This window comes from Notolabrus celidotus, chromosome 22 (genome assembly GCF_009762535.1).
Source record: "Notolabrus celidotus isolate fNotCel1 chromosome 22, fNotCel1.pri, whole genome shotgun sequence".
Taxonomy (NCBI): domain Eukaryota; kingdom Metazoa; phylum Chordata; class Actinopteri; order Labriformes; family Labridae; genus Notolabrus; species Notolabrus celidotus.
The window spans coordinates 26931934-26958928 of record NC_048293.1 but is presented as its reverse complement, the minus strand read 5'-3'; the positions used below and the strand labels follow the sequence as shown (position 1 = coordinate 26958928).

The 26995-nt window shown below is 44.0% G+C and overlaps 1 protein-coding gene across 1 annotated transcript in view; it reads right to left on the bottom strand.

Annotated features, from left to right (window-relative positions):
• Positions 1–26995, bottom strand: part of galnt16 (UDP-N-acetyl-alpha-D-galactosamine:polypeptide N-acetylgalactosaminyltransferase 16) — a 69821-nt gene continuing 42826 nt past the window's right edge. Inside the window, exons 6-15 of the mRNA XM_034674342.1 lie at positions 25261–25382; positions 17445–17532; positions 17015–17099; positions 16641–16744; positions 14631–14757; positions 12863–12955; positions 12574–12657; positions 10244–10370; positions 7133–7249; positions 1–979 (exon numbers count right to left, since the gene is read on the bottom strand). Of these exons, the coding sequence (XP_034530233.1) occupies positions 836–979; positions 7133–7249; positions 10244–10370; positions 12574–12657; positions 12863–12955; positions 14631–14757; positions 16641–16744; positions 17015–17099; positions 17445–17532; positions 25261–25382 (1091 nt within the window). The 3' untranslated portion in view covers positions 1–835. The remainder of the gene's footprint in view (positions 980–7132; positions 7250–10243; positions 10371–12573; positions 12658–12862; positions 12956–14630; positions 14758–16640; positions 16745–17014; positions 17100–17444; positions 17533–25260; positions 25383–26995) is intronic.

Below are 26995 nucleotides of genomic sequence, written 5' to 3'. Positions count from 1 at the left end.
TCATGGAAGAATGTCTTTATGTTTGTACTGTAAACACTGTTTGCAATAAAAAGACTTTAAAGAGGCACTCCTCTGCAAAAACAAACAACCAAGACCAAACAGCACAACAACTCATTCTGCAAAACAAAGAAAAATAAACTAAAGCGTAAATTCCTTTATTACCACATTTTATTTCTCAAACAACATAACGAATACTTTACACAGAAACCAGGCCGTGATCTGCTTCAGATATTTACATGAAACTTTGTAGAGACAGAAAGAAAAACATTCTTTGGGTCTGACCATGCAAAACAATAAATAATGTTCCTGACGGTGCTCTGCATGGCGTCTTCAAGACTGCATCAAAAAGAAAAGCTCAGATTAAAGTTGGCTATACATAAAGCTGCCCCCGGTCCACACCATCATGTGACACGCCTCCACCTTAGACCAGGAGACCAGAGACCAGGCGAGCAGCGGCTTCCACTCCGAGTAGGTCAGGTGCACCTCCACATGTTTGCTACAGAACAGTATGACCTCGAGGTAATCCTTACTACTGCATATGGAAACTAACGTGGAGCAGGAGAAACACAGAAATGAAAGGTGAGATGTGCAACAGTGTTCAGAGAAAAGCTTAGATTACGTAGAAGAACTGCAGCATCCAGGAGGATGGAGCGCTGTACACAGAGAGACCTCAACGTCTGCTCCAAAAGGCCGTCAACGTCTTCAAAAGTGACATCACAGAAGTTCAGTTCTCACTCCTTCAGTCAGACAACGAGCAAGAGCGAGTCCTCCTGCAGGCCGGGTCCAGATTCTCCCTCTCTCCCTCCCTCCTCCCCCCCTCTCAGTCTGCTGTGGCTCAGGTGATAATTTGCGGCTCCCAGGACTGACCGGCCACCTGGGGGCGACACTGTGTAATGATGGGAGGGCCCGTCGGGGTCTGGCTGTCTAGGCAGAGGCCGCTGACCATGTGCTGCAGGGCCGAGCCTCTGGGCTTCCACTTCTGCAGAGAGAGAGAGAGACAAGAAGAGAAAACACCCGTCAGTCAGTGTGAAAAGATCCAAACACTCTCAGGTCTGTGTGTCTCTGTGTATCAGCACAGCAGGTTCACGTTAGTCCTGAGTAATGGACTGAGTCAGAGATGCATTAACTGTGATCACATGAATGAATGATCGACTCGCTGAACTCTCAGTGGAAAAATCACAGAGCAGCCAGCTGCAGGCAGCGTGCCATCTGACCGACAGCAGAGATCGTTCTCTGGAGATGATAAATGTTCAGAACTAAAACTCATCAGGAGTTTATCTGTGGTGGAGAAAACTTACTTTACCTTTCATTATCATACCTCTAAGTACTGATGTCACTTTATATTTACATGTACAATATATTTTATGAGCTCTGAGGCAGCTGAATGTACGCAGAGTTCAAGTCCAGGTCAAACTTTACTTTGGAACGACCTCCCTGAGGAGATAAGGCATGCAGTCGGTGACATCTTTTAAATCTCTTCACAGACTAGCTTTTATGTGACTTCATGCTTCTTACTGCTTTCACTTCTATTTTATTATCATTTTTAGTTTTTTATCCAACTAATTAATTATTCTAAATTTAATTTGATTATTCATTGTTTTAAATTATTATTATTAGTTTTTAATTATATTTATCTATTTTTTGCATTTATTTTCATGTATTATTTTAATGTTCCTAATATATTCTTTCCACTTTTTCTAATTATTCCAATGTGATGTCATCCTCTCATTCTGAAAACCTCTTTTATTGTCCTTGTAATGCTTTTATGTACTTATCCATTTTAATGTATTTAATTAATTTATTTAATTTAATTTAATTTATTTAATGTATCTAATTGATTTAATTCATTTAATTTAATTTAATTTAATTGTATTGTTTGAATTTATTTATTTTATTTTATTTTATTTTATTTCATTTATTTTTATTTATTTATTTATCCTTGAAAAACCTCTTAAACAATGATTTATTGATTTATTGTCACACCACTTCATTCTGTTTAATTACATGTATTCTTTTTAACCTCTTGTGTTGTATTCTGTTTTGCATTTTTAAAATCCCTCCTCCCTGTCTGTCAAACGTTTTACTTGGTTATTCAAACCATGCTTTATTTGTCAAAGCCCTTTGTAAACATTTGTTTTTAAAGGTGCTTTATAAATAAAGTTATTATTTTATTATTATTCCTCACAGGGACAATAAAGTCAGTTTGACTCTGCCTGGTCTGCTGAGTATTTATTTGTTTCAGTGCTGACTCCAAACACAAAACCAACGTGCATCATCAGCAACAAATCTAACGTTCAGGGGCATCACTTTGAAAAACACCGGACTCTCCAGATCAACTTTTCAGACTGCAGCAGACTGTCACGGTCCTCCTGCTGCTTCAGGTAAAACGACTGAACCTCTCTAAATCAGCTGACAGACGTCGTCACAACATCATCACGTCACTCTGCAGGAAGCTCGTAGTCCCAACATGTCGAGGTCAAAAGAAAACACACTGCTTGAGTTACAAGAACTGTCTGACTGTAATGTTTGGGTTCTGCTCTAAAGCTCCTGTGAGGGTCTTTCTGTGGTTTGTGTGTAAAACCTTTTTAAAGGACTGTTGTGGTTTTAACCGATCAAACAGAGACTGCTTCAGCTCGGGTAAAGTCTCTGAACACTCCTGCTGTTAATTGTAACATTTAGATGTCAGACTGAGTTTGAGTTGAAAAGATGTTTTGTATGTCTGCCCTTTCTCTTAAATGTCTATTTATGATCATGATGTCGTCACTCGAACTCCTTCACCCTCTCTCTAATCACTCACAGGACTCCCTCCTCGTAAGGTGAGCTCAGCCCTCTCTAACACAAACATCGTGTAATGACTCTGACTTCTTTTATTTTCCTTAAATCTGATTTAGTTTCAGCAGAGGCTCCTCGAGGGGTCGAGTCTCTGTGGGGAAAAGAGCCGGAGCGAGTTCGACTGGAAACCTGAGAGTGAGGTGAGGAGGGAGAGAGAGTGTGTTCTCTATAACTCAGCAGGTGTAAGGATCTAAAATCTGGACGCTTAGACGTGAGTGAACTTCTGTCAGAGCTGCTGATCGCCAACATCTTAATCCTGCTTTCTTGGATTTGAATTATAGCTGCAGCTCGCCAGAAAATCTCAAATAAGATTACAATTTGTTTCTTTTGGACACGCTTCTGAGACCAGCGTCAAACATAATCTCTGCACTGAAATCCAAACTCTTTCAGGATTAAATCTAAAGTTTATTTATAAAGAACTGAACGTTCATTAAAGACTTTAAGTATTAACGTATGTGATTACTCACAGGGCCTAGTTTGTTCATAGTTTAAAGTCTACTTAAACTTATATGGATAGAAGACAAGTATTAACAGTTTAATAAGTGGAAAAAATCTCTTCTCTGCTGGGACACACCGGTGTTCAGTTAATCATCAGTATCGGCCGATATTTGCTCCGTTGAATGAAATCGATCAATTGGTGAGCTGGTACACCGAACAGCTGATTCAGAGAGGAGGGATTTTATTGGGCAGAAGAAGAAGAAGAAGAAGAAGAAGAAGAAGAAGAAGAAGAAGAAGAAGAAGAAGAAGAAGAAAAAGAAGAAGAAGAAGAAAATGTCAGCAGTGTGAGAGTATGACACCGTCTGAACGATACGATACGTTGCGATGCGTTGCGTTGCGTTGCGATGCGTTGCGATGCGTTGCGATGCGTTGCGTTGCGATGCGTTGCGATGCGTTGCGTTGCGTTGCGATGCGTTGCGTTGCGATGCGTTGCGATGCGTTGCGTTGCGATGCGTTGCGATGCGTTGCGATGCGTTGCGTTGCGTTGCGATGCGTTGCGTTGCGTTGCGTTGCGTTGCGATGCGTTGCGTTGCGATGCGTTGCGATGCGTTGCGTTGCGATGCGTTGCGATGCGTTGCGATGCGTTGCGATGCGTTGCATGGTGTAGCGATGTGTAGCGTGGCATGGCATGGCATGGCATGGCATGGTGTGGCGTGGCGTGGCGTGGCATGGCGTGGCATGGCGAGGGAGCATGGCATGGCGATGCATGGCATGGCATGGCGTGGCATGGCATGGCATGTCATGGCATGGCGATGCGTGGCATGGCATGGCGTGGTGATGTGTACCGTGGCATGGCATGGCATGGCATGGCGTGGCGTGGCATGGCGAGGGAGCATGGCGAGGGAGCATGGCATGGCGATGCGTGGCATGGTATGGCGTGGCATGGCATGTCATGGCATGTCGATGCGTGGCGTGGCGTGGCGTAGCATGGCATGGCGTGGCGTGGCGTGGCGTGGCGTGGCGTGGCGTGGCGTGGCGTGGCGTGGCGTAGCGATGTGTTGCATTGCGTGGTGTTGCGAGGGAAGGGTTGCCAGTCTTTCCTATGACCTTCATGGCAGTCTCCACTAGGCAAGAGTTTGGTTTTGAGCTGAACTGAGAGGTTACCGTACCATGCTGTCATCTTGTACCTGATAATACTCTTCAGTACAGCCTGATAACACAAAAACATAGCCTGTTTGATTAACGCCAAACACCCTGAGCCGAAAATACAATCTTTGCTGCACGCTGATTTCCACAATCAGTGCTTCTTCTCTCCAACTCTAACTCTAAAGTCTTCTCTCTGAAACAGTCCCAGGACTTTAAACAGAAAGGATCGTATTTTATAAAGGGGATTATTTAACGATCTTTAACCTCGTCCTTGTCTTTGTGAGTCTGACATATAGAGGGGGAAACAGCTGCAGCTGTTGCCGATGTTCTCTGTGTCTCTGTGACTCTGGGATGCAGCTCAGCGAGGTCACACAGACGTTTGTTAAAGAAGCAGCAGCAGTTTTTAGATGCTGTTGTTGGTTTTCAGAGTCTCTACCTTCCTGGTTTATCAGTGATGGATGGTGGACCTCAGCCCAGAGGGATCAGACCCGTCAGACCCGTGAGATCATCTGATCCTCTGTTTTTTTATTGTTCAAAGTCGTCTTCATATTCTAAAAGTTATTTGTATCTCCCAGAGGTTATCACTTCGCTTCTTTTTCATTTAAAGAGGATAAATGTTTCTTTCCCTTCTTGGGGATTTCACTTTCAGGACAAAGAGTCCAAAAATCTCCCTCATCACATCGAACTCCCAGAACTCTCTGAGGATTGTGACAGGCCTGCAGAGGGATGAGAAGATCGCCTGGCAGGAGTCCTGCACGCTCACACACATGGTTTGAGTTAATGACTCCTTCTTCAGCGCCATAAATCAGCAGACAGCGAGGGTCCACACGGGCTGCGAGGAGCGGAGAGAGCCAGGACGGAACAGGGTGGGGTCTGGAGTTATCGGAGCGTGTGCTCTGCAGGAACTATAAAAATCTGCTCCTTCCTTTGGCGTGAGCTGAATCCGTGCGGTGAGGTCGCTCTGATCGAACCCCCCAGCAGGAGGTCTGCTTAGCATCTCTCCGGGTCACAACCTCTCAGGTCTGAACTCAGTGAGAGGCACTTCAAGGACAGGCGAGCAGCCCGAGTCCAAAACAGGATAACGGTTTGGAAAAACTAAGACGCACTATAAAAGAGACTGACAGTGAGAGATTAACACTGACTCAGACTCTCTCTGAACTCTCAGTTGAAGCATTTATGACAGAAAACTGAACGGGAACTTTGCTTTTCAATCCCTTTGGTTATGATTCAGAAGTGGTTTCATGACTAATATTTACTTTTCTCTGATTTACTTTCTTTTTACTTCTATTTCAAGCACTGAAGGTTTGAGGACTGTTTCCTACATGCACAAGGTACAAGTTGAGGGACACATGGACGCAGGTTTGCAGCATCTCATCATCCTCCTTCTTATTTCATAATGTTAAAAAAAAAGGGAAAAGGAGGATGCATTATAGATGTTATAATGTCTGTGTATTGAAGGATATCTGTCTCAGTAAAAATAGAGTTTAAAAAATAGGCTTGAAGGAAATTTAAAGGCACAGTAAGGAGTTTTCAGGTGTTGATTCAGGTGACCCCGTGGGATGAAATCTGTTGTGTTTTCTTCTGGGTTGAAGACTACATTTCCCATGAGCACCTTCACCCACTGTGGCAAAGATGTGTCTCATTTCTTTTTTTTAAATCTATTTTTTTTCAACACGAACAAACACAAGAACTCACAACCACACAAACCCACAAACAGACGAACAGACTAAAGGCTGATTTATACTTCTGCGTTGAATCAACGGCGTACCCTACGCCGGGGGTCCGCGTAGCTCCCGTACCTACGCCGAGGCCTACGCACGTAGCTGACGTGCACCTCACCGCTTTGTCTTTCCCGCATTTACAGCACTTCCGGGATCCCGGACATTGGCCGCACATCGGCCGTGTATTTCATCTCCTCCTCTCTATTCTTCATGTAATCATGTCTGTATGATAAACAGCAACATGCATCAGCTGTAGATTAACAGAACACGCTCTGAATCTCTGTGGAAAAGTAAACAGAGATCGTAGCGGGACCGGAAGCAGGCGGCCGGTTATCAGAGAGACCGCACTGCCCTCAGGCGTTTCAGCAGAGAAGTGCTGCGCGACACGGACACACCGACGCACAAGTATGTGGTGCTCATGTCCGCGTCAGCCCCTGCTGCGTAGGGGAGACGCAGAAGGAAAAATCAGCCTTAACACCAGAACACATGAACAGACGAACACAGGAACATAGCAACATGTGAACATGTGAACATGCGAACACACACACATGAACCGTGTCTAATTTCTTGTGGATACAGATCTTCTTTTTAATCCTTCTTGTCTTTGATCAAGTTAAATTTGATCAGGATGCAGAGTGAGGATGAGGTGTTGTCCTGATTTGTAGCTACAGTACGCCACGAGTAAATTTCAGAGGGCTATTAAAAAAAAAGAAAGGTTCCTGCTTGATAACTTATTTCTTACTGACAATCTTCACCAGCAGAGCTCTGAACAGAGACACTTCAGGGTGAGAGATGAATATTCACTCTGCTTATATCACAGATAATCCAACCTGAACACAGCCGCTAAAATTCAGTTTAAAGTAATAACCAACCTGTGTCTTTAAATCCACGTTTTACTTCTATTTGCACGTCTTTAAAAGTTTCTTAAAGAGTAAAAAGGAACCAAACTGAACTGCAGGGTGAACGTTTGAGATGCTGACGTGCTTTCTTCGTACCTGTCTGGGCTCCTTTGCGTTGCAGGACTCCATCTTGACCTTTGACCCCGATGTGAAGGCTGAAATAGCCAGGCAGAGGTCCTGCTGTCGGATCAGCGGCTCTATGAGTTCCCATTTCTGAAAAAGAAACACAGACAACCGTTAAGGAGATGTTTGACAATCACGAATATACCTTTTAATTCAGTCCAGGATCTTAAGTCTGAAGTTTAACATTTAAAATCAGCGCCTGCCTCATCTGCTCTCTTATGAATGTTCCCATCACGTGGATGTTTCCAGCTGTACTCCTCTAAATCGAACCTGAGCAGAGGAGACGTTTATCTCCCCAGATCTGAAGCGTCTTCTGTAATTAATCTGAAACAACAGCTGATTTCAAGAGAAGCGCTCTGAAATCAAGGATCAGGGGCTTCCCGGAAAAAGAGAAATCTATTCCAAGTCCGTCCTCGGCCGCTCTGTCTTTGATCACATCTCCTGTCAGTGAAGTTCTCTCCGGTCTTTCTCTATCCCTTCACTCTGAGGCTCAGGTTTCAGTTTACAAACACACACCACCTGATAATAACCGTGGAGTAACAGCAAATCTGCATGAATCATTACTGACACGGTGCCAGAATCCCAACAGTGACTAATGTTGGCTCGTGTGAACAAACTCAGATTAAGGTTTGGCGCGTTGCCGCTGATGTGATGATTGTGTACATGTGTTTGTCGGAGCTGTAACCAGGCAACAGAGCGACATGTGGAGGAGAGAGAGAGAGAGAGAGAGAGAGAGAGAGAGAGAGAGAGAGAGAGAGAGAAGGATCCTTGCTTTACATGAATGCTCATGTTTTCATATTTATGCTTCTTTGTCAGAGGATGCATTCTGACTTTGTGACCATGACATCATGACCTCCTGCACGATCTAATTCATGAGGCTTCTACATGTTCAGCTTTTGTTGTCATTGTCAGAAAGGTGACGGTTGTGCTTTGACTTCATCTTCCATGTGTGAGACTTTCAAAGGAAACTTTATTGACAATCCTCACAGCTACATCAGGATTCTACCCGGACACAGTGAGCGCTCAGATCGTGAGCTTCGTCAGTGATTCACTCGCACAGCGTGAGTTCACTTTCCAATTGGACATTTAAAAAATTGAACAGGCTTTAGTAGATTTAGTCACGCACTTAACTTTAATAAGGAGTGTTTCCATTTGTTGCAGCTTTATAAAATCTACTCCACCAAATCTCCGATGAGAACATTCTTCTCTGGAATGACCGCTTCAGATAAACCCTTCTTCTCGGGTAAAAACCTCAGATATCTAAAATTCATAACTCTGGGATTTCAAAAGTTTGTGATAAACTAAAGGATAAGAAGTGTTTAATAAAGAACCTTTAACCCCTCCACCACGGATGATCTGGAGAATGTGTTGTTGGCACTGAGCTGTGAAGAGGGCGGTGACCCTGACTCATAAAAGAAGACTCATTGATCTCACAGAACAGCAAACATATGGTGATCTAACACTGTATGATGCTCTGTTCTACATAAAACCACCACATTAATAAGACTTCGTTATTTATGGGAGTGAATAAACACAGCTGGAAGAGATGGAAGAACTGTGCTAGCATATTAACGATGCAATACGCTGACGATGCACCGCTGTCTTCTGGGTGTGCAGGAACTACTCGTCACATGCATGCAAGGGACAAAGAGAGAGATTACCACTTCATTTGATGGATAGAGGATGCAACTTTATAACTGATCAAAAAGAAAGATGCTAAAACGGTCATTAGATGATCTCCTCTGTCAGGACGCCAAGGTATCGTGTATCTGGTAGGAAACTGCAAAATCGTCACCATGTGTGTAAGCCTCTAATCAGCTAGAGATGTACGAGGCGTTTTGAGGTCTAACAGGATAAATCAAAGGCAGACAGCGCCCTCTGCTGTTTGAAAAAGGGTATTACATGTCATTTTTCATCTCCCTGATTTGAATCATTCCCTATGAGTAATGATTTTCAGATGTCTGGTGAGGCATGGTTACATCCTTATCTGAATATATGATGGCGAACAATTTACTGGACAGTGACTACCTTATCTTCAGGTGAGGTTTTTTAACATTGTATTTTTTGGGGTATTTTCGCCTTTATTGTTAGGACAGCTGAAGAGAGACAGGAAACGTGGGGAGCAGAGAGTGGGGGAAGATGTGCAGCAAATGGTTGCAGCTGGGAGTCGAACCAGCGACCTCTATAATGAGTCTCTGTGTATGGGGCGAGCTTAGATGACTGGGTCTTAGTTTTGAATATCTGGTTACTTGGCTGCAATAAGGTCTTAGACACAAGCATCAGAGATGAGCTTCCTCTGAAGGGTGTCTGGGCTCAGCCTCAGAGAGAGGGTCAGGAGCTCAGACATCCAGAGGGAGCTTGGAGTAGAGCCGCTGCTCCTTCACTTCGAAAGGAGTCAGCTGAGGTGGTTCGGGCATCTGATAAGGATGCCTATTGGACGCCTCCCTTTAGAGGTGTTCCGGGCACGTCCAACTATGAGAAGGCCAGACCTCATTGGAGGGATTGTATATTCCACCTGGTCTGGGATCGCCTCTGGATTCCCCAGGAGGAGCTGGAAAGTGTTGCTAGGGAGAGGGATGTCTGGGTCGATGTGCTTGGACTGCTGCCTCCGCGACCCGACCCGGATAAACGGAAGAAAATGGAAGAAAATGGAAGAAAATGGAAGAAAATGGATGGATGGATGGATGGATGGATGGATGGATGGATGGATGGATGGATGGATGGATGGATTCTTGGCTGTAGAAGTAACATCTGCAGCCTTATTTTTGTGGTAAAAGTGCATCCAGTTGAAGGGACAGGGGTGGCACTGGTCTTTCTCAGCCAGGTCTCTCATGGAAAAGGAGATATCTGACTCTTAGTGGGACTAACCTGGCTAAAGGTTAAGTATAAAAAAACTACAACTTTACTACGGCTTCTCCTCGTTGCACACTTTAGGTCCAATAGTTACATTACCTTCTTAAAAATCAAACTAGGAATTTAACTGTTGGCATGTCCGTGAGTCAGTGTCGTCAGGTCAAACACATTTCATACTTTCAGTCAATAACCCAGACTCTCACAGTCTCCCCCTGGTGGCCGAGTCCTGACCTGTGCATGTGGCCTGTTGCCTCCGTTGCCCCTGCACTCTGCCAGCCCGAGGCCGTCCGCCCCGCGGGTCTCCAAACACAGGCTGCCTTGTTTCAGCACACTGGAAACCGCTTCCTGCTCGGGGACCCTGAGAGAACCGAGAGAGGAGAGAGACCAATCAGAGGTCTCATTACAGACGTAAACAACAGATGGATGGAGCTGACTGGTCGCCCTGATGAGTAACTGAATCCCAACACAAGTATCACGCCCGATTTCAACACATACTTATGAAGATATGCAAACACAATTAGAGATACAGCAGAAACAGAGCAGATCCACACAGAGAGACAGGATGAACTTTAACAAACCCACTCAGAGGTTCCCATCCAGATCTGATAAATTTAGATCACTGGTCTGAACTTTGGGGTCGTGACACCCAGAGGAGCTGCAAGATTATTTCTGATTTAAGTGCTCAGAGAAAAACTATTCCTGCAGCTTTTTCTCTCCTGAGAGGGAAGCTGAAAATCCTTTCTGTCTCACTTCAGACTCAAATAATCGATCAAAAGAAGCACAGCAAACTAAATGTCAGGAGAATGAGATAAGACAGAACTTTATCAGTCCTGAGGGGAACTCTGAGACCGTACGAAATCAGAGTAACACAAAAAACATCTTATATACGCAATTTATTCAGAAACATAAAATTTATACTAAAGTCTTGAGTGGATGAAATGAAACAGAGCTTGTAAAGGATAAATAAAGGCATGATGAGTGATGTTACTACAGAAGCTACACACAACATTCATGAGGTTATTGACAGTAAATAGGGTGGCACATTTCTCTTTGTTAGTGCCTTAAATTATAAGTTTGGATGAATATCTTCTTTTTGAGACCTTCAAGATTTAAGCTGAGAGGATTTCTGTGTCACTACTTTGATGTTTTCTTATTTAAAGGTGACATATCATGCAAAATGGACTTTTTAATGGTTCTCTACCTGAAATATGTGTCCCTGTCTACAAACCCCCCGAGAATGAAAAAAAATCCATCCTGCCCCTGTTCTGATTTCTCCACCTTTCTGTAAATGTGTGTGAAACCAGCCGTTTCAGACTTCCGTGTTTTTGTTACGTCACAACGCCATCTGGTCTGTAACAGGAAGTCAGAGCTCGGAGCTTGTTCAGCCCATAGACTGTATAAAATACAACTCAATCCCTCCTTCATTTTTCATTCCCTGCACACGTGTGTGCTAACAAGGAGCTTAGGAGGGAGGCATGCTAGTTGTAGACTGTCTTAATAAACACAAAGGTCGGTTTGACTCCCCACGTCTGCAGATTTGAAGATCTAGTGGATGATTTTTATTTATCATGGATAAGTGCTAGCGCTAATTAGCATAGCCACATAGCTACATGTTCATAGCTGTAGCTGTAGCTGTGTATCAAGACACACGTCGACATACTGATAATAAAAACAACAAGAAACACTAAATCTGTGACCAATCCTTCAGAAAGGTCCTGCTGCAGGCGCCTCTCCGTCAGGATCAGATTCTGGATCAGATTCAGAGGGTTGAAGTAACGTGATCTCTGAGCAGCCGTGTATATTCAGCCAACATGTAAACATTAGATCAACGTGCTGGAGAGCCGAGGCACATCCACTTCCTGAGGGGCGTGGTCAGAGGGAAACAGAGTGTTCTGAGGAGGACTGAAGAAGAGGGCTCTTCAGGCAGACCAAAATCTGATTTCAAAGTGTTTTTTTGAGCATAAACTTTAAAGACATGTTTTGGGGACCTCTTAGACCAATATATGTTGATGAAAAAAGCGTGATATGTCACCTTTAAAGTTGAAAAACTAAAGAAACTGGACACGTCCAATGACTAATGTATGTTTAAGGTTTTGTGTTATTACCCAGCTGTGTTAAATACTTGAATCTGATTAGTCAGAACCCCATAAGCATGGTGATTAAGCCTCAACAACAATGCTAACAGCCTGATCCAAACATGTAACATCAAATCCATTTGCCAAAAGGAGTCTGGCACATTTCAAATCTGCCTGTTGCCACTGTTGCAAAAACATCAAAATACATAAGAGATATTATGATAACATTGAGCAAATTGAAGAAAACAAGACACAAAGCATTTGCATCAATATTTTCCCGGTCTCAGCAGATGTGTGTCTAACATGAGTCTGGTCCTGCTGGAGGTTTCTGCCTGTTAAAGGAAGTTTGTCCTTGCCACTGTAACTTGCTAAATGCTGCAAAGTGCTCTGCTCATGGTGGATTAAGATGAGATCAGACTGAGTCCTGTCTGTAAGATGGGACTGGATCTTATCATGTCTTGATGTTAGAGTACGGTCTAGACCTACCTGAGCTCAGGATAGACGTTCTCCATGTACCAGCGGAAAGGTTTGCAGTCCAGCTTTCGCCTCAGCGTCTGACGGTCTGTGATGCTGCAACAAGAAGATCAGAAAGAGGAGATTATAAAAGGATGTTAAATTAGCTCTCTAAAGAATCTTATTAAATTGGTTTCAAGAGAAAAAACGACACAATGCTAACCACAGAATAAGATTGCTCTCCAAGAATTTCTAAGAAAGTCTGTAAACTCCACAAAGTATAACCAGGCAGAGAGAAGAGGAGACAGTGTGACAAACAAACCTGCCAAAGGCCTTCCCCTGGGCTGACGGCCGGGCAGAGTAGTAGTACTGTTTGTACTCGTCCATCCAGACTTCAGCCGCCCGCCGGGTGTTCCTGCAGGCACACACACACACACACAACACACCTGCTCACACACTGTAATAACTGTCATCCTGCAGCCTAATGACACAGAGTTACACACACTCCCTGTCTGCATCAGGAATGTCTTCCTCCTGTAATTCTAGGTGTGTATGCGAGGGAGGACGAAGGAGAGGAGCAGAGCAGACCGTCTGGGACCGATTGGACATCTTTTAAAGAATGTATGAGCAGCTCTTTCTTTCAGACCGTCTGTTTCCTCTGTGTCTGCAGCTGTGCTCAAACTTTGGTTGATAAATGTGCAGAATACTGGAGGTAAATCTTGTCTTTGGAAACTTTATCCAAAGAGCGAGATAAACACGCAACCCAGGGATTTCAACGTTGAAATTTGAGGGTCTAAGACAGAAATTCAACCAGATTTTGACCTGCAAAAATATGGCTGGTGATTTAAATCCTGTTGATGCAAAGACATAATTACAACATGTTTTTTTTCTTCTATCCAAAATCATAAACATGGAGCATTATGATGTTAATATGAAGGTTTGCAGACATCATAAACGTGGAGCAAAGAAACAAGAAAGAGAAGACTGAGCTCCAGCACTCAGGATGTCGTCTGTGTCAAGCTTCCTGGTTGCACTGAGCATGTGCAGAGATATGTCGAGTGGTTGTTACTCCATCATCTCTACGAAAAGCTAAAACGTGCTTCATTATTCGACCAGGAGAAACTTTGAACTCCACGAGGGCCGAGGATGACGGTGAGACGTTCAAGCGGTCCTGATGTGACAGAAAGCTTCTCCGTGCAGATCTCCCAAAAGATACACAGGTCGACAACTCTCTGAGGATGTAAGCAGAAAACCTGCCCACTCTGCAGGCGATGCTTCGTGTGTGTGTGTGTCTGTCTGAGGAATGTTTGACCTTTCCCTGTCAGGTGAATTTAATCTGAGCTGCCAATCTCTGCTGTAAAAACGCCGTGAGGCTTAACTCTCCTTTGTTCAGGAGAGGAGAGGAGGAGAGAGATCTGCACTTCACTGTAGTTTTTCTAGATTGCTCTGAACTTAACGATGTTGTTACTTGAACTTCTAGTGTTACTCGGTGAATTAATGAAACAAACAAACTGAAAGATCTCTGAGGTAATGGTCTGACAGGAATGAGATACATCTGGATGCTTCAGGAGGATTTAAACACACCTGCACAGAGTTGAACACCTGTAGTTTCTTGGCCGCACAGATTCAACATTCCCAGTCTGCATTCAGTTTGAGGCTCTTTTTATTGAAACGTTTGTCTGTTATTATATTTCATTGCTCTGTGAAGCACTCAGACGAGCCTCAGTGCATTAAACAAAAGCTTCCTTCCCTTGCTTATCTTTCTGAATGTCTCCACTCATCCTGCACTCTAACCACCGCAGATTAAAGATGATTATTAAGTTGTTTTTGTTGCATGATGTCGGGGTGAAGATGTGCATGCAACCTTCAAAAAGCTGTTATTTTCTCACTCAGCTCTCTCTGATGTTGAAACAGAGCGTCAGAGGGATGTGAAGTCTTCCTGGAGGAGCTCTTAACTTCAGAGTAAACTCAGATTTTAAAAAGACAGACAGGTGAACCGTCTTGGCAGCCGGTAAACAGCTTTGCAGAGTGATAACAGCGTGAAACACACACACACACACACGTTTGTGTTTCTGTTATAACCCACTCACTTGATGTAGGTGAGAGCGTTGCCTTCTGGGAAGTCGTAGGGGTGTCGCTTCCTGAACACGTGACCGACGCGGCTGCAGGGAAGAATCTCCAGGCTTCCTCCGCACATCCACACCCGGAAAGAAAGCTCTGCATGAGGACACACACACACACACACACACACAACCACACACACACACACACACACACACACGGGGACGACGAGGTTAATGTCGTCTTCACACAGTCTGATATGCAACATCACATCAGCATTCACCCGCGTCTGGTCTCTCATGCAGCGGAGGATGATGAGATGTAAATCAGCTGTAGGAGAGCTGGTGGAGCAGATAAATAAAGGCTCTGCTGTCAGGAAACTAAAACTAGGATTTGGTAAAATGGCTCAGAAGCGTCTGCAGTTTTCAAGAGATACATTTCCAATTTTTGCTGCTTGGATTACATGTTTTACTTTTAATTATGTGCTGAGTTTGAGGACTGTCATTTAAATGGAAAAGGAAGCTTTTAAATCATAGACTGTGTAATCACTCCTGTCCTCCAACAGCTCCACTGGCTCCCTGTTCAGTTCCGCATTCAGTTCAAAGTCCTTCTGTTGACATTCAAGACCATCCACAACCTCGCCCCCCCATATCTGTCCGACCTCCTCCATGTTCCCACTCCCTCCCGCTCCCTCAGATCCTCTTCCTCCATACACCTGTCTGTCCCCTCCGCCCGTCTCACCACTATGGGGAGCCGAGCATTCAGCCGCTCTGCTCCCCGTCTCTGGAACTTATGACCACCTCAACTCAGAAACACAGATTCTTTCCCCCATTTCAAATCACAACTCAAAACATATCTGTTCAAAACCGCTTACTCCGTCTGACTCCAATTGCTCTGTCACTTTGTTATTGTTTCTATTTTTTTTCTTACCCCTTGTTAGTTTAAATTGTTTTCATTTCTGACTCTGATTTTGTTTCCTTTAATGTGAATTCGTGCATATATATATTTATATCTGTGCGGTGTCCTTGAGTGCCGAGAAAGGCGCCTTTAAACAAAATTTATTATTATTATTATTATTAAAAAAATGGACGTAGTATCCGTGATGTCACCCATCTGTTCCTGAAGCACTGTTTTGATGCTGATCGTCGGTGGGAGACATGTTGGAAATGCTGAACTCTTTATTTCTTTTAGCTGCAACTAACAATTATTTACTTGTTCATTCCTTCTTGAATAATTGTGTAAATGTTTGCTCAATAAAAAAGGAAGAAAAAGTGTAAAATTCTGATTTTAGTTCCCCAAAGGTCAAGATCATTTTTTGTTTGCGCACAAGCCACAAAAATGAAGTTTGATTCTGATCCACTTTATTTCTTGTTTTGGGATTTGTTTAATATTTCCAGTTTCCTATTTAATGAAACGATGATTCTCCGGTCGATCTACTTCTCTCTCAAATTTGAAGCATCTTTTAGGAAAATGACGTTTCTCAAAAGACAGAAGTGGGGACATTTTTACTTTAACAGAATCATTAAGATTTTATGTGGATTTTATTGGACAGGACAGCTTGAGATAGAGAGAGAGAGAGAGAGAGAGAGAGAGAGAGAGAGAGAGAGAGAGAGAGAGAGAGAGAGAGAAAGAGAGAAAGAGAGAGACAGAGAGAGAGAGAGAGAGAGAGAGAGAGAGGGAGAAAGAGAGAAAGAGAGAGACAGAGAGAGAAAGAGAGAGACAGAGAGAGAGAGAGAGAGAGAGAGAGAGAGAGAGAGAGAGAGGCGGAGATAGAGAGAAAGAGAGAGAGAGAGAGAAAGAGAAAGAGAGAGAGAGAGAGAGAGAGAGAGAGAGAGAGAGAGAGAGAGAGAGAGAGAGAGAGAGAGAGGCGTCTTGTCAGGACGACCAGCGTAGGACTGCAGCCTCTGTACATGGGGCGCCTGTCCAAACCAGCTCCCCTTAAAGCTTATTGTTGATATTGTGTGATAAATATATATATTTATCTGAGTATGATGCCTGTGGAGGAGGATCCATAAAAGTCTGATACTCAGTGAACTCACCAAAGTTCTCCCCTCCCCAGATGTCCATGTGGGTGTCGTACTGGCCCAGGTGGTTGAACCAGCTCTTGTCCATGACGAAGATCCCACCAGCGATGACGGGAGTCCTGCAGAGAAGGAGGAGAGGAGTCATTTGTGTTCTCTTTACTTATTCTAAGCAACAGTCTGAGCTGGAGAGACTCAGTGGTACGATCTACAGTCTCAAAAATGACCAGATTCAGTGAAGAAAGAAGGATAAGAAGGTTTCTGAAAGTCAGATCTGATCAGAAGTGGTCACTGGAGATGAATCTGGAGACTCCTGATGTTGTGATTCACTCTCCCAGGAATACCTACAGCACCAGCCATAAATCAGGCTTTAAAAGGCTCTCTGGACTCACCTGATTGGCTGTGTGGGATCACTTCTCGCCATTTTCTGCTCGATGGGAATCTGCTCCCATTTGAAGTGCAGACTCCAGTCAAATCCTGAAGAGAGAAAGAGTGAAAGTCAGATCAAACAGTCCAATAAATCATGTTTTCAAACCGCCAATAAGACGTTTAAGAGGTCCTGTCTGATTTCATCCTCATCAACGCAGGAAGTGTTTTATTTAAACTCACAGTTATTGCATGAAAACTTTGCATCTTCTCAAACTTGACTTCTGAACTGACTTTAATCTGTTGATGAATTGCTATCATGGGGTTTGAACTGATCCGGATGATGATGATGGATTTTGATGTTTGTTTCGAAACAGGGGTTTTCCTTCTCTGCAGCTGTGTGCTTGCTTGCTTGCAGCTGTTACTGTGTGTGATTTGTGTGCTTCGTGTCCTCACCTCCTCTCAAGTCAGCCGAGGCAGCCAAGTAGGCGAAGTTATCCAGGCTGATGACGTCTATGATGGGGCTGACCACTCGCGTATGATCCTGCATGGGAGGAGAAGGACAGATACAGAACTTAATATACATTTTAACATTTTAACTTTCATCTTTCTTTCTTAGTTTCTCTCTGCCAACATTCCCTAACACTCACCAAACGTTACAGATGCATTATAAGTGGTGCAAAGTTTCACAGAGTAGATCTCTTATGCACGACTATGGTGAAACTGCTCTACAGCGCCCCCTTGTAATATAAAAAAATTCAGCCCCTGGAGTGAGTTCTACCTAGATGCATGAAATTTGGCAGGTAGATGCATCATGTCCAACCCTACAAAAAAGTCTCTTGGTGTTATGGTGTCAACCAAACAGGAAGTCCGCCATTTGGGTTGATTTTCAAAATAAAATGTTTTTTAGCCATTTACAGAGTCCATCTCCTCCTAGGGTGTTCATCCGATCCTCGCTAAATTTAAACATCATGTTGTCATCATCTTGAAGAGTAAAAGTTATTAAAAGCTTGAGAGTTCATCGAAGGGTGTAGCTGTGACTCGAGGTCAAAGTTTGATGTTTTTTGTCAATTCGCCAAAACAATTGTAATCCTCGTGACGCTCATAATTTGAACGGTAGAAGTCTCAGCCTTAAAGCACCAACAAGCAAACATCTGGCTTTATATTTGGTGTCCCCTAAGTGATGTCCCAACTTTCTCTGGCGGACATTTCTTCTCAGAGGAGGAGCGCCGGTTTGGCTAAGCGATTTAATCATGCAACCCGAGTACAGAGGTGATTGTCCTCGAGGTCGATGGCTCAGGTTTGGTTCTCTTCCCAGTTTCGACTCTATCCACCGCCTATCTCTAAATTAAAGGCATAAAAGCCCAAAAATTAACATAAAAAATGGAATCAGGAGAGGCTTCCTGCCTTGGTGGTGCAATATATCTAAGAATACACATTTTTGTTTAAAGGACTAGTCCGTAGCGAAGCCAAAACTCTCATATTTTGCCATTAAAAATGTGTTTTATTTTTTAATTTTATTAGTTTTCAGTATTTTATATGTTACAAATAATTTATCAAATTACATCGGTATATATTTCTTTTTTCAAATTATTTTGGGGGATTTTTTTGTCTTTATTAGACAGGACAGCTGCAGAGAGACATGCAACATGAGGAGTAGAGAGCAGGGGAATGACATTCAGCAGAGGGTCTTGGCTGGGAGTCAAACAGTGATTGCTGCAACAAGGACTATCTGTACATGGGGTGCACACATAAACCATTGGGCGGCCCTTTTCTGTGTGTTTTTAAAATGTATTTAACCTTTAGGTATTTATCTACCATCTTAGTCAGCACTCTCTCTTTCCACACACTTCCCCTCTTTCTCTCTCTCATGGCGTTCCCACGCCATCATGACTGTTTTCACTCTGCAGAAAAAGGCAGCGATGATTGTGAATCTGAATCTTCTTACGGTTTACAATAAAGTCATGAAAAATAAACTCTGAGCTGTTTAACGATCTCCTGCAGCAGATGTAACGTGACCCATAAAACAAACACAGAGGGGGTCGAGAAATGTTGATCACTGATAGTGTGTGTGCGTGTGTGTGTGTGTGAGAGAGAGAGAGAGTGTTATCTGCATCTGTCTCTGGATGTGGATCCACGCCAACACTGCTGTTTGCCCATGAGGCATCTGCATGTGTGTGTTAGTGTATCTGTGAGTGTGTGTGTGTGTTAGTGTGTGTATCGGGGCAGCTTAGCACAGGGGACAAACTAAATGACTGTTTCCAATCAGAGCCGTCCCTCTTGTCTCCGCTCGCAGGCTGAACCTGAGTGAACTGTGCTGCGACTGAGTGAGCGGGTGTGAAACAACACTCTGCGGGAGAGCAGTTTTTAAAAAGTGATGCTCTCTGGACAGCTTTTCATGATCAGTTATTGAGATTTGAATTAACCCTCTTCATTTGGAAGAGGCTGCATTTCAAAGATGGATGTCAGTGATGATCTCTGAGCTTTAAACTCTCTCTGTGTCTGGATTTATAACCGCGTCAGAAAGCTGTGATTCCTCTCCTTTTACATCCGTCTGCATTAATGTTGCCCATAAAAGACTCCCTCTTCTTCTTCTGCTCTCTGTGGACGTGTGAAAAGTGAACTGATTTACATCATGAAGGAAACAGAAAGAGCAGAGCAGATAAAAACTGCAGGACTGAATAGAAACCCCTCCGTAAGTGAAAATGTGTCGTGTGCACACTGAATTTCACGGCTTGGAGATGCTCTTTGACGTGTGCAGATCTCTTTTCCTCTGCTTCATCGCCCAGAAATGTCACATCAGTGTCTGAGTAAGAGACTAACAGAGGACACACTGTCTGCATGAAATCACTGAATCATTTCTTTTCCATGCATGCTTATGGCTCATACACCATGAGGAGATCTTTCCCTGAACGTGGTGCAGATCAGACTTCATAAAGGGGAAGATGGCAGATAATGCGCCTCGGGGATGTTTGCCTTCGCCGACCAGTGAAGCTGCAATTTACATCCATCAGTGTTTCCCACAGAGAGGCAGAGGCGGGGGAAACAACTGCATCCTGGGGTTTCTGTAAGAATATGTTACCCTGAAAATGAATCAATGGTATATATACACAGCAGGAGAGGATGCATGAGAATACTTCACAGCAGGAAACTTCTCTCTCTAGCTGTTTTCACACACTCCTCAAAACTTCCCCAATTTTTTCAGGGTGAGCTGCATGTGTGAACGCAAACAGCCGTGTCCGGTCCGTCTCCAATCCGTCACAGCATGTGATCTGATAGGTTTCTATTCTAGTCAATGTGTTAACTTCCACTGGATCCGCTCCATTGCGTTCCGGCACAAGACTTCTATTTGTGCCGGATGCTGGAGCACGACGCATCAATCTCAACAGAGCAGATGGAGCGGGACAGGAAGTCAGGTTTCACCAAAACAAAATGGAAACATCCGGTTAATTTTCAGAATAAAAGACTCTGTGTTATCACCAGATCGTATTTCACTTAACTACAACAACAAACCAAAGTCATGATGAGCGGAGCCAGGCCTGGAGTCAACAGGTCAGAGGTTTTCAGAGGACCAGAAAGACAACATGGATGAGGAGAGGAGGAGGAGGAGGAGGATCCTTGATTCAGTAATTACAGGTGAAAACCTCGGTCACATGACTCCAGCTGTCTGGCGGTCCTGAAAACGCAACCGGTGGGTGTTGATGGACAAGAGAGCACGGATACGGACTGGACAAGGATCTGGTGGAAGTCCTGTGTTAACCTTGACTTTGCTAGACTTTCCCTGACAGCCCCTTTATAAAATTCCTACACAGTGAGCTGGATGCAGCATGAAATACTCAGGAAAATGTCTGTTTCTCTGCAGACTAGAACGTCAGCAGACCAGGTCTGAGGTCCACTTACAGTCTGGAAACAGAGTCCTCTTGGATGGTACAAAAAACGACGACAAACCCAGTTACATAAAACTTCCACTAGGAGTCTTTGAGATATCGTTTTCATGGGCGGACAGGATACAGGAGAGCAAGACTGAACTAACTGGTGAAGAAGGCCAGCTCAGTCCTGGACCCTGTGGAGGTGGTGGCTGACAGGAGAATTATGGACAAGCTGTCGTCTCTGATGAACATTTCTTTTCTATATATATTCTTGTTGAAATTCTTGTACCGTACACCTTCTTGTTTGCTCCATGAATTTCCCCGTTGTGGGACGAGTAAAGGAGTATCTTATCTTATCTTATCATCAGACTGAGAAGGATTTGAGGGAATGGTGATCATTCACCAAAATCTAATCCACCCATCCTGAAGTCAGAGTGGACGTTCATCCTGATTTAAAGATTCTCCCTCAACTTGTTTCTGGAAAACTTCTTCTTCAGAAAGAAAGAATAAGCACCAGAAGACAGTTTTTGTGAAGCTGACCTTTGAATGTTTCAGAAAGAATACTCAGCAGTTCACTATTTCAGGCGTTGTTGGATATTTTTGTGTTTCTGAGTTTCAATAGAGTATGAATTCTTGACTTCCGGCCAGAAGCAGCTTTGAGAGAGATCACTGCGAACTTTGACCTTACAGGAAAATTCTAATCAGATCACCCAAGTGAGAGAGAGAGAGAGAGAGAGAGAGAGAGAGAGAGAGAGAGAGAGAGAGAGATGGTTCTGCCAAATCAGAAGAAAATCCCTCCGAGGTTTACATGAATGCTTTCTTGCTGACAGGCTGAACATGGCAGAGAGCCGTGTGTTCTTAAAGGTGAATAAACTTCATTAAAGTCAACAAGATCCTGCTAAAAGTGCAAACTTACAACACTGATGACTTGCTTTGAGCATGTGCAGTAAACTTTAATATACTCAGTTGATATTAACTGAATGATAAGGTAGAGTTCAGGATGTTTCAGCCTTGTTATTTGAACTTTTAGCACAGCTCTCAAAGAAATCTGAGCTGAATTTGAATCGACTCCCTCCAGGTGTTCAGAGATAACAGTGTTCACCAGACTGAGAGGGATGGACATCCTGATAACGGGAGGCCTCCGGGCATGCTGCAGAAAAATCATCCTGCAAAAATGTGACCGTGAAGGGAAGAAGCATCGTGAAGGACACGAGCTGCACGGATAAAAACATCTTAAATATTGAATAAAGCAGATCAATATGTTTGCCATTGATTGGTATGATTCATGCGGGCCACCCTGTGACAGGAACATCATTACATTAATCCAGAGGAACCTCCCCCTCGCTCTTGAGGTGTCAGGGTTAGTCTGAATCTATAAAACCTCAAGAGACGGTCAGCACTCGATTTGTGATCAGAAAACGAGAACGAAGACGACAAAGTGATGACAAAGCAGGACCAACTAAATACTAGAAGTTGACAAGCCGCCATTCCTGCTGCAGCGTCTCGTGACAACATCTGCACACTTGAATTCAAGCTGTTCCAAGAAGTGAACAATCTTCTCCGTCCGCAGCTGTCTACCCGCCTCACGAGCCCAGGATTGAGGTTTTCTGGTAGACGAATGAATCCGGGACGGGAGAGCGGGTGCAGCCAGGCAGACGAGCTGGTGAATTATCACTGAGCCCGGCGCTCTCATGAACACCAGACTGAGAGATTGTAATGCAAGCTGGATGAGTCACAGCTGCCGGGAGCTCGGAGGATGAGTGTGTGGAGTCTCATACGCGCTGTGAGTGAGTGTATAAACGATGGGCATAAACTCTGGGAGAGCAGAGTCTGCTGAATAAAACATTAAGGGGAGTTTGTCGGGTTCAGACTTCTGAATATGTGGTTTGAATATCAGGTTTGGTGCATGAAGAGGTTTGAATAAGTTTGTTTTCATCTGAACAAACGGCCTCAGTGACCTTCAGCAGAGAGAGGTGCTCACTTTATAAGCTTTTAATAAAGATATTCTTCTTTTGAACAACAATATTGGAGATAGAGTGTCTTTCTTAAGGTTCCAGATTAGTTGTTTTATTTCCTGTTTTATTTTGATACTCTCTTATTTCAGGTCGATGACTTCCTGTTCCCCTTTGTTTCCCCTGATTACCCCAAAGTGCCTCACCCATGTCTTCTTATCCCCACCTCTGTGTGTATCTAATATCAACATGTGCTGAGGTAATCCCAGGATGAGGGGAGGGACACGAGACTAGCGCAACTTGTGACATCACAGATTGGCGAATCTCTTTAAAAGTGGGCAGTAAACTATTTTGTCTCTCTCAAAATTTTCTGGGTCAGATTTGGAGCCCAAAACCTTTTTCATAATTTGTCATTTTATACAGTAAAACAGCATGGCAACAGTGGAGGAGGCTTCTGAAGAAAGGGGGCTTGTTAAGGGGGATTTAAAGAGACAGTAACAAAAATAAAGCAGAAAAGAAAGAAGCAGTTTTCAAAGACACCAGGCTGAGATCATAAAGAGTTTTTTCTGCTGTTAATCACGTGAAGCTAATACGGATTATTTTGGCTCCACAATCATTATAAGTCAGCGCCTAATGAGGTTATATTTTGGCCTCACTTCTTACACTGGAAGAAAATGGAGTCGTGTCGTCCATATTTCACCCATAGGGAAGTAAACGGAACACTTGCTGGGGATTCATTTTGTCTCTATCCAAACTTTCTGGGTCAGATTTGGCGTCCAACACATACAGCCTTATTTCATAATTTGTCTCTTTTTTTTTTGGCATGGAAACAGCGGAGGAGGCTTCTGAAGAGCTGGCCAATTCGAATAAAGTGGGTTTCATAGGGAAGGATTTAAAGAGACAGTAACTACAATAAAGCAGAAAAGAAAAGAGTTTTCAAAGACACCAAACCGAGATAATAAAGTTCTTCAGCTGTAAATCATGGATTGTTTTGACTCCATCAGCATCATATTTCAGCACCCAATGAGGTTGTATTTTGGCTTCACTTCTTACACTGGAAGAAGAAGGAGGCGTGTCGTCCATACTTCTATATGGTGAATGATTGAAGGCTATTTGCAGATGGAACTGCCATCGTAAGCAGATTTTGTCCCTTTATGACAAAGCTAGGCTAGCTATTTTACTTCCTTACAGTCTTTATGCTAAGCTAAGCTAACCAGCTGTTGGTTTTTAGCTTCTTATTTGATGCACAGACAGGAGAGAGGTGACAATCTGCTCATTTATCCCTCAACAAGACAGAAAATATGCATGTTTGGGAAAAAAGTTGAACCTTTTCTTTGATTAAAGGTTGCAGAAATATGTTTGATTCATTGATAGAATGTGGAGAAAGAGGGGAACGTAGATGAGTTGGAAAATAGTTTCTGAATACAGTCTACGTAAAGTCTGACTTAAAGGAGTCTGGTAGGTGAGACAGCTGCAGCTCTTCCTCAAAGTGAAGTGAGCAGATGAACAATGTTTCACACTGGAGCCGGCTCAGTCTGAGTGTCAGACCTGAAACAGGTCCTCCTGCAGAGTCAGAGGGAATGTCGCTGGTTCTAGATGATGGCAGCAGATCTGGTGCAGCAGCTGTGCCGGTCTGAGCTCGGTTGCAGGTTTGTAATAACGTCAGGGGAGGGAGGGGAGCCAGCGAACAGCTCATTACGAGTGTGATGAAGGTCTATTTCCACAGCTGCTGCACTCTCAATCAAATTAACAGACGCTTATGTTCCTGCAGGAGCACACCTTCCACGTCTCTTAATCATGTGTTAAAATTCTGTGCGTGTGACTTTGTGAAATCGACACATAGAAGCACTCAGTTGAATATTCCTGTGGTGATCCCGGTGAAGTAAACGATAATGTTGGATTTGCATTTCCTCCTGTTCAGGCTTTAAATTGAGACACATTCATGCGTGGATGTGATCTTAGAGTCCCTGGTGGGCTGCTTAATTTAATTACAGCTGTGGTGAATGTGGAGAATCTTCCCACCGTATTAAAATAATCAAAAAAGAGCCCAGCACGCCGCCTGGGGCCGGAGCTAATGCTGTCACCGTGAACAACACCAACCAGCGCAGCAACACAAAACAGACCTGCTAATACGGAGAAACCCCCGAGGAGCGGACCGAGAGGAAAAAGGAACCATACTGTTTCTGTTTCCATCCGCAGCCAAGTGGAGTACGACATCTGGTCAGACTTTAACTCTGAGAATACTGAGGGTTTATTCAACGACACTCAATGCCAACATATTACATCACAGCCAATAAAATCCAGCATGAAGGGAGGGAAAATCCCCCAAAGAGCACGTCAAAAAACTGCACCCCCTTCAAAATGTATGAACGTGTGTGTGTGTGTTTAAATGAGTGTGTTGCAGGGTTTATAAAGTGTCTGATTGCAGGGTGTGAGTCCTTGAGTTCGTACCTCCTTCACCCTCTGGATCATCGGCTGCAGCCAATCAGCGTTGACCTCGCAGTGGCTGTCCAAGAAGGTCAAGATGGAGGCCGAGGCCGTGTTGGCTCCTCGCACACGTGACCGGATCAGACCTGAGGGGGGAAGACGGAGGAGAGGACACTGAAGGAGACTGAAACATGTCAAATATCTCAAACATTATGATGCTTGGTGATGTTTGAGGACAGCTGGTGATCAAAATGTCACAAAGAAGACTCTTGGAGGATTCATTAAAGGTCAATTCGGCCTCTTTTAGACCTCATTTTGGAAAGCATCCCTGCAAAGATGGACCTCCTTGTTTAGGACGGATGCATTTCTTTGGACCGGCTCTGTTGCATCATATTCCTCAAAGCCACCAGACTCCACTGACAGAAACGAACACCTGTGAGCTCGTCCAGGCACGCATCTCGTGCTGCTCTGACTTCACATTTGGCGTGCATCATTTCACAACCACCTGATGTACATATCCTGTATCCTCCTGATTCAGTCTACATCAGCTGCAGGACTTCTGCTCTCTGCCTCCGCTCTGTCATTGTCACGGCCGCCCTCAAACTTTCAGCCCCACCATGTCGCCAATTCTGAACGTTCTGATGTTTTTAATTCGTTCTGAAAGCATCCTAAAGAAGTCGTCGAACTCTAACCTTCAGAAGAGTACAACCCAAACCCTACAGCTCCTCACCCTGCCTTCTTCCTTGTCCTCTCTCTTGCATCTCTTTCTCTCTTCTCTCATAAAAATGGAGAAGAAGAGGAGGATGAGCTCCAGCCTGAACAGGTATCTGTGAGGTTCCTAGTCTCCTTCCCTCCCTGTTCTTCTGTTTCCCTCTCCCTGTGTGTTTGTCTTGTTTGTCTGCTCACCTGGAGATGAGGATGGACTCAACTCACCTGCTGCTAATCTACTATAAAGCCATCCACTCTGTCTGCAGTACTTAAACCCGGCTCAGTCCTCCTCGTCACCAGATCGTCCGTTTACCAAGCCTGGTACTCAGGCCCTCTTGAAATGTGTTTTTTGAACTGCTATTTTCCCCTGAACCAAACTAACCTTGTCTCTCCCTGTGACCAGATCTCCAAGCAACTTTTCAAGAACCAAACGCCCGGCTCCAGAACCACAGCCAGCCACATAATGCACCCTGCAAACCTGAACTCTTCCTGCAAGTCCTCTCATTAAAACCCTGTTTTCAAGACTTCATCCTTGCCTCCATGTTGTGCTCCTACTGTGGGTCTTAACCTGGATTCATTACAACAGAGTCACATCCTGGTTCTGCCTCTCCTGTCCTCTTTTAACACCTCTCCACATCCTCCTCTCTGTTTTTTCTTTTCCTTTAGAGACTGTGTTTGAGAGCGGGGACAGAGGTGGGTGGTTCTGGTACGCTGCTAACTGTTAGGCGGGGAGGTGAAGGGAGATGCCCACATGATATGCTGGTGATGTCCCGGCAGGAGAGCGGTGACTCTATCAGTGTTTGGGGACATGACCGGTCATGTTGGAGGTTACGTAACTTATCAGTGGAGCTTAAATGTTGAAGTGAGGGAGAAACAGAAGGTCATCCTTCTCTTTAGAGCAGAGGAACCTCATCTTTTCAACATGAGTCTGTTTCAACAAGAAGAAAACTTCCCTTCATGTTGATGAATGCACCCAACCTCTCTGCCTTCACTTTCTCTATTTTTGATATGATTCCCTCTGATTTCCAACAAAAAGCAACAGCTACAAGCA